The sequence below is a fragment of the Camellia sinensis genome, chromosome 5, assembly GCF_055761805.1.
Source record: "Camellia sinensis isolate YWXY chromosome 5, ASM5576180v1, whole genome shotgun sequence".
Taxonomy (NCBI): Eukaryota; Viridiplantae; Streptophyta; class Magnoliopsida; order Ericales; family Theaceae; genus Camellia; species Camellia sinensis.
This window is the reverse complement of record NC_138965.1, coordinates 36784748-36792189: the sequence shown is the minus strand read 5'-3', so window position 1 is coordinate 36792189 and position 7442 is coordinate 36784748. Positions and strand designations below refer to the sequence as shown.

At 36.4% G+C, this 7442-nt stretch overlaps 1 protein-coding gene across 1 annotated transcript; it reads right to left on the bottom strand.

Moving 5' to 3' along the window:
* Nucleotides 1-6003: 6003 nt before the first annotated feature.
* Nucleotides 6004-6438, bottom strand: LOC145791330 (uncharacterized). Its single transcript, XM_082871686.1, has one exon. It carries the CDS (start codon nucleotides 6436-6438, stop codon nucleotides 6004-6006), a length of 435 nt encoding a protein of 144 aa, XP_082727812.1.
* Nucleotides 6439-7442: the final 1004 nt, after the last annotated feature.

Below are 7442 nucleotides of genomic sequence, written 5' to 3'. Positions count from 1 at the left end.
TGTTATGCATGGATGTTTTGTGCCCTTGTATTCATGAAAATATTTATTAGCTTATGATCATATCTTGGCATGATATTGTATGTGTTATGTTATGTTCTTCATCTTCTTCACCTTATTGATGCATGCTTGTGTGGATATTTTTATCTTGTTAAGTTGTCTAACCTTGATGTAAAATATTTAACTCAACGGGAAACCTAATTGGGAGGGCATTGGGTTTTTGAGCACTTGAGTAATGAAAAGATGAGAATATGTGATATATGGATTGTTGGGATGCGTTCCCTATTTGAAAGTTAAAGTCTTGCACAAGTGGTTTTTAGAACCCTTGAGCGGAGCGGTTGTATTCGGACCCTAGGTGGTTTGGTGTGAGGAGGGATTTGGGCAAGGCCCTATTTTACAGTCTCTTTTGAGGCTCTGCAGTTGGCGCTACGTGGTATATAACCGTTGGTAGGCATCCGCGGTTAGTTCTGCAACAAAGCAGCAAAAGAGGGGGCATACCGAATAATCCGCGTCTGATTCTTGTGGTTGAGAGGACGAAATCTCTTTGGGGGATTTCTACATTACTAACATCTAACTTAACCGTTTATTTATTTATTTGAGTATCATGCTTTACTACTCAATGTTATAATTATGATTGTGTATTGAACTGGAAAAAAGGGGTGGGGTGTGTGTGTGTTTACTGGGATTCAAAGCTCACGGCGTATCATGCCAGGTGACGAAGAGAAACTCATAGCTGGAGACATCGAGCCTGAAACCTTCGAAAACTTTTGGCTATCCTAGAAAAATTAGAAGTTTCTTTTTGGATATTTTGTAAAGACTCATGTGAATATTTAAACTTTCTTTTAGGATGTAATGTAACGGAACTATCTTCTGAATTAAGTATATTATGGTTGTTATGTATTTGTATTATACGTATATGTATAAACCTTATCGCTGCTTATTAGACCTTGTGTCAATACCTTTTAAGATCTGTCAAAAGGGTAGTGCGCTGCCTAAGAAAGCTGGACTTAGAAGGGAGGCTATTTTGACTCCTCCGGCGATGTGGGATCTTACTTAGTTATTGACCATAGGACTCATTAGTGACTTTCCCTTGACTGCAACCAGTAGTGTAGAATCGGGGTGTCACAGAAAGCGCCCAAGTTTTAAGCCCGGTCAAAATGGGGTATGTGTCTACACTATAGGAATAGTGAGTTGGTGAGAAAAAATCTTAGGTGTTTACCAAAGAATTGAGAGGCTAAAGTCACAGCTATCATTGAAGCAAAGAACCTCTCAACTCTTGGATTAGATGAGCTCATGGGGTCTCTTGTGACTCATGAAATACTATAAAAGGACATGAGGATGGTGAGGACAAAAAGAAGAGTGCAATTGCATTCAAAGCATCATCCCATGGAGAAGAAAATGAGGACACTAGTGAAGATGAAGGATACGCTATATTTAGTAGAAATCTCAAAAAATACTATAAGAAGAGTAATCATGGAGGAAGAAGACCTTTCAAGAAAGAGTACAACAAAGATGACATCCAAAAGAAAGAACCCATCATTTGCTGTGAGTGCAAGAATCCAGGACACATTAAGATGGATTACCCAAAATTGAAGAAACTTGGAAAAGGCTACAAAAGGAACAAAAAGGCCATTATAGCAGTTTGGGAAGAAAGCGATGATAGCTCTAGTGATGAAGCTGAAAATCATGAAGTAGCCAACCTTTGTCTAATGGCTCTTGGAGATGAAGAAACCACTCAAGAAGAGGTAACTTTTAATTATGAAGAACTTGAAAGATTGCATGATAAATTTAGAAAAGTATGTGCCAAAAATAATGTGTTAAAGAAATTAGTTGCGTCTTTATCTAACAATATGGATGAATTGAAGAAAGAGAACATTGCTTAGAAAAATGACATTGACACCATTTCAAGTGAGAAATTTTTTTTTGAAAAATAGTGTTGATGATATGAATAAAACTCTTGAAAATTTTTGTAAAATGAAGAGATAATCTCAACAAACTTCTTGGTAGTCAAAGATGTGTTTTTGATAAGGCGGGCATTGGATATAACCCTTTTAAGAAACAAAAGAAACGTAAGAAAGGTCATTCTATATTTACTTGTCCATTCAAAAGGAAAATGAATATTGGAATTAAAAATGTTTGGATTGTAAAAGGTACTAATCATACTAACCAAGAAGGACCCAAGAAATCATAGGTACCAAAATCTAACATTTGATTGTCATCTTGTAGGTATGCCTTAAGTCCAAAGCTAAAGAAGGGAGATGGTACCTTGATAGTGGATGCTCTAGACACATGACTGGAGACAAATCTTTCTTCACTACCCTATCATCCAAAGATGGAGGATTTGTTACTTTTGGAAACAACAAGAAAGTAAAAATCATTAGTATTGGTAGTATTCGTATCTCTCCTAACCCTTCTATTGAAAATGTTCTACTTGTAGATGGACTTAAGCATAACTTACTTAGTATTAGCCAATTATGTGATAAGGGTAATCGTGTTATTTTTGATAAATCACATTGCACAATTGAAAGCACAATTGATCACAAACCACTATTTGTTGGAAATTGCCTTGATAATGTTTATGTCTTTTATCTCAATGATCTCTATGCCAGTGATGTTAAATGTTCATATGCTAGTAATGATAGTAGTTGGTTATGGCATAGAAGACTTGGTCATGCTCATATGGATTTAATTGCTGAACTTTTGAAAAAGATTTGGTCATTGGACTTCCAAAAATTAAATTTGAAAGAGATCAACTTTGTGGTGCTTCTCAACAAGGAAAACAAACCAAAAAATCTTTTCAATCAAAATCCCATATTTCCACTTCTAGACCTTTACAATTATTGCATATAGATTTATTGGTCCCTCAAGGATATCTAGTCTTGGTGGCAAACATTATTGTCTTGTTGTTATTGATGATTATTCAAGATTTACATATGTTATGTTCTTAGCACACAAAGATGAAACTTTTTATTCTTTCACAAAACTTTGTCACAAAATTCAAAATGAAAAAGGTTTTCTTATTACTAATATTCGAACCGACCATGATAGAGAACTTGAAAATGAAAATTTTGAATTGTTTTGTGATAAGTATGGAATTGGACATAATTTTTCAACACCTAGAACCCCTCAACAAAATGGTGTAGTAGAAAAGAAGAATAGAACCTTAGAAGAAATGAGTAGAACAATGTTTTGTGAAAACAATCTTTCTAAATATTTTTGGGCCGAGGCCGTTCAAACCGCATGCTATATTTTAAATCGTGCCTTGATTAGAGCTATTCTCAAAAAGACTCCTTATAAACTTTGGAATGGTAGAAAGCCCAACATTAATCACTTGCATATATTTGGTTGTAAATATTATGTGCATAATAATGGTAAGGACAACTTGGGTAAATTTGATTAAAAATCTGATGTGTCACAACCCAAGCCTGCCCCTATAGGTTTAGTGTCATTATCGGCCAGTAATCATAGATTACCTACGACCTCTAAACAAAAATCCATTTAAAATAAAGTTTAGGGCTTGGCTGAAATATAATACAACATATATAAGTTATCCATCAAGTCTTGCATACATGGAGAAAGCAAACTTTGTATCATGAGCAAACGTCCGTACATTATACACAAACATCACAGAAGTTCAAATAGCTAAATTTTATAGTTACACAAAACCCTAAAGTATACACAAACACAAAATCATTTATCAAGCAAAAAGGGGTTCCACTAGCATGGCTCCACCTAAGCCTAATTACTTCACTTGGAAGCTCCTCAAAAGGCTGACCCGGGTAGACTCGAGGCTTTTTTAACTCTGATATTCAGCTTGCCCACCTACGTATATATAAATAAATAGTGAGATAGGGCCCAATGAGTAATAACGGAATAAAGAGGTTATATGAATGAAATTCAATATCATTACAATGTCATTTTCACATATCTAGTCAACCTTGGCCTCAATAACTGCTTTAATCAAATCATGTGGCACATCCAATAGAGTAATAATGCTTTAATATCAATGGACCGCAATGGTCAGTCAATGTTCAATATTCAATGTGACCATGAAGGGCTAACATCAGAGATTTTCGTGTTTCGATTATTCAATGGGTCGCGGTATTGTTTCCCCTAGGCGAGGGCCAATGAGCTGCGGTATTGATCTCCCCCAAGCAAGGATCAATGGCCCATGGTATTAATCTCCCCGAGGCAAGGGTCAATGAGCCATGGTATTAATCTTCCCCAGGCAAGGGTCAATGGGCCATGGTATTAATCTCCCCCAGGCAAGAGTCAATGGGCCTAATCTCTCCCAGGCAAGGGCCAATGGGCCATGGTATTAATCTCCCCTAGGAAAGGGCCAATGGGCCATGAGGACAATTTCAACATAGAACTTCATTTATTATGAGAAAATAACGTTTCAATAGACCATTCCATCAATCATCATATCAATTTTGATAGCAATAACATTTTTGAAAGTAAACAAACTTGAATATATCTTTATAAAGTTATTACTCACTGTGGGTTATGTTGTCACAAGGCCTCAGACATCCACCTATACAAAACACATAACAAAAGCACAATTAGAATACCGTTCGATAGTCGTTCCGCTTTAATTAAATTTTTCGCATGTGTTTCTTACTCATTCCATGTTTACATGAGCTTAATTGGTGTCTAAGAGTACTTGAAATAACATGAGGATGCAAGTATGCACTTAAAAAAGGTAGTCAAACTTCGTTGAAAACAGGGTCTCCGCTCGAGCACAACTTCCTTCGCTCAAGCTGGGGGTAAAAAATAAAGGTGGTCACTCGAGCGCAACTTTTGTTACTCGAGCGGTCTGCAAACTTGGCAAAAGTACTGGTTGCATGAAATTTTCGTTCGATGGTCGAGCGAAAGACTGAAAAAAATGTGTCCTCACTCGAGTGTCACTTTGGCCACTCAAGCGGTCTGTAAAATTTGTAAAACTTCTGGGAGCTCAATTTTTATGCTCGAGCGACACTTTCTTCGCTTGAGCGGACGTGCCAAACTCTAAAATTTCCAGAACTGTGTTTGAACTTCAAATTTTGTAGTCAAAGGTTCCAAACTCGTGTTTTAGGTACAAAAACACAGGAAAACATTTTAAAAAATGGAAACATAGTTAATTTGGAGCCAATTGTTCAAAACCATGGCAAATTCTCAACCAAAAACTTCAACTTCAAATTATGAAGCAAGTTTGACTCAAAGTGAGTTTACATTTCTTTGAAACATAATGAAGTGGCATGAGAAGTATGAAAACATGAAGGAGTCTTCAAATTGTGGTCTAAGTGTGCCATGCATGTAGGAATTTCTTGAATTCTAACTCAAATTATGCACGCATATACATGATTAACTCTTATCTTCCAAATTCAAGGTGATTGAAGCCTCTACTTAACAATTTCCATAAAATGAACTCAAAACTTAGATGAATTAAATTCGTACATGTTTCTTCTTCAAATATTAAGGTTGGAGATCACACCTAGGGCTTGAATTCAAGTGTGTACTGGCCTAAATCCCCAAATCCTCCACAATTTCCTTCGAATTCTTCTTTCTCTCTCTCTCTCTTGATGTTGAGTTCCCTCTTGTTCTTTTTCTCTAATCTCAACCAAAGAATGTATGTATGAGCATATAAGCTTATTTGACCTATTTATATGATGTGATTAGCTAGCCTAATAAAGTATGATTAAGGTTAAGTAATTAGGCTCAATTCTAACTAATTTCAATCAGTTTATTCTAATTGTTTCGATATGAATCAATTTTCAATTAAAGTTTCCCTAAAATTATAAATATTCTAATTAGTCCATTAGGCTAATCAATTTCAATTTCTAAAGTCGTCTTGGCTCTCAATCTCTGTCTTTAAGTTTCCAATTCAAACATATATTCCATGTAATAACAGATAAATATAAAATTAAGCATGTAATTACACAATTAAATACATAATCATGCAATTAGACTTATTCAAATAATGTAATATAATAGTTCAGAGGTCGGGGTGATCACAGTCTCTCCCCCTTAGAAAGTTTGGTCCTCCAATGTTAGGTTGCCTTCTGATGGAAATAAATGCGGATACTGCTGCTGCATCTCTTTTTCTTTCTCTTTCTCTTTTTCCCAAGTAGCCTCATTTCCATAATGTTCTTTCCACTCGACTTTCACCATAGGGATAGTTTTGTTTCTCAATTGTTTCACTTTCCGATCAATGATTTGCACGGGCCATTCTTCATACATCATATTCACATCTAAAGCCATTCGGTGGTGATCAATCACATGGAATGGATCTCTAAGATACCCATGAAGCATGGATACATGGAAAATATTATGCACTTGCTCCATTCCCGGTGGCAAAGCAATACGGTAAACGACAGGACCCAACCTCTCGAGAATTTGAAACGGCCCGATATAGCGAGGAGTCAATTTTCCCTTTTTGCCAAATCTCGTCTTCCCCTTCATCAGAGTCACTTTGATGAATACATGTTCTCCCGCTTCCTACTCGAAGTCTCTTCTTCGTTGATCCACATAACTTTTCTATCGGCTCTGTGCCGTTTTGAGTCTTTGCTTAATGATTTTCATCCTTTTGGTCGTTTCTTGCACAAGTTCGGTTCCATAAATAGCCCTATCACCAACCTCTGTTCAATAAACTGGTGATCTACATTTTCTACCATATAGTGCCTCATACGGTGCCATAAAGATGCTAGTGTGCAAACTATTGTTATAAGAAAACTCAGCCAATGGAAAATAAGTTTCCCAGCTGCCCTGAAAATCCAAAACACATATACGAAGCATGTCTTCTAAGGTCTGAATAGTCCTCATGGTTTGTCCATCAGTCAGTGGATGAAATGCTGTACTAAATCTCAATTTTGTTCCCATTGCATCCTGTAGACTATGCCAAAATATAAAAACAAATTTAGGATCCCTATCTGCTACAATAGACACTGGAACCCCATGTAGTTGAATAATTTCATCAATGTAGATAGTAGCAAGTCTATATGCAGTAAAAGATGTCTTTACGACAAGAAAATGAGCAGACTTAGTTAGTCTATCAACTACAAGCCAAATAAAGCCCATACCTCTAGGTGTTCGAGGTAGGCCAACGACAAAGTTCATGGTGATATGCTCCCATTTCCATTATGGGATAGGAAGAGACTGAAGCAAACCCGTTGGTTTCTGATGCTCCGCTTTCACTTTTGGCATTATAAGCATTTAGAGTTGAAGTGGGCAATATCACTTTTCATGTTGGGCCACAAATACCCTAACTTCAAGTCTTGGTACATCTTGGTGTTTCCTGGGTGAATAACAAACACTAACTTGTGGCCTTCCTCCAAAATTTTCATTTTCAAATTCGCATCATTTGGAATACACAATCTCCCTTGAAATTTCAACACAGAATCTTTAATCGTGAACCCCGGTTTAGGCTTGGTGTCAAATTCATCACAAATCTTCTTCAAAATCTCATC

Excerpts from the sequence above, each read along its gene's own strand:
- LOC145791330 (XM_082871686.1), bottom strand. The coding sequence starts at position 6,438 with ATGAAGGGGAAGACGAGATTTGGCAAAAAGGGAAAATTGACTCCTCGC.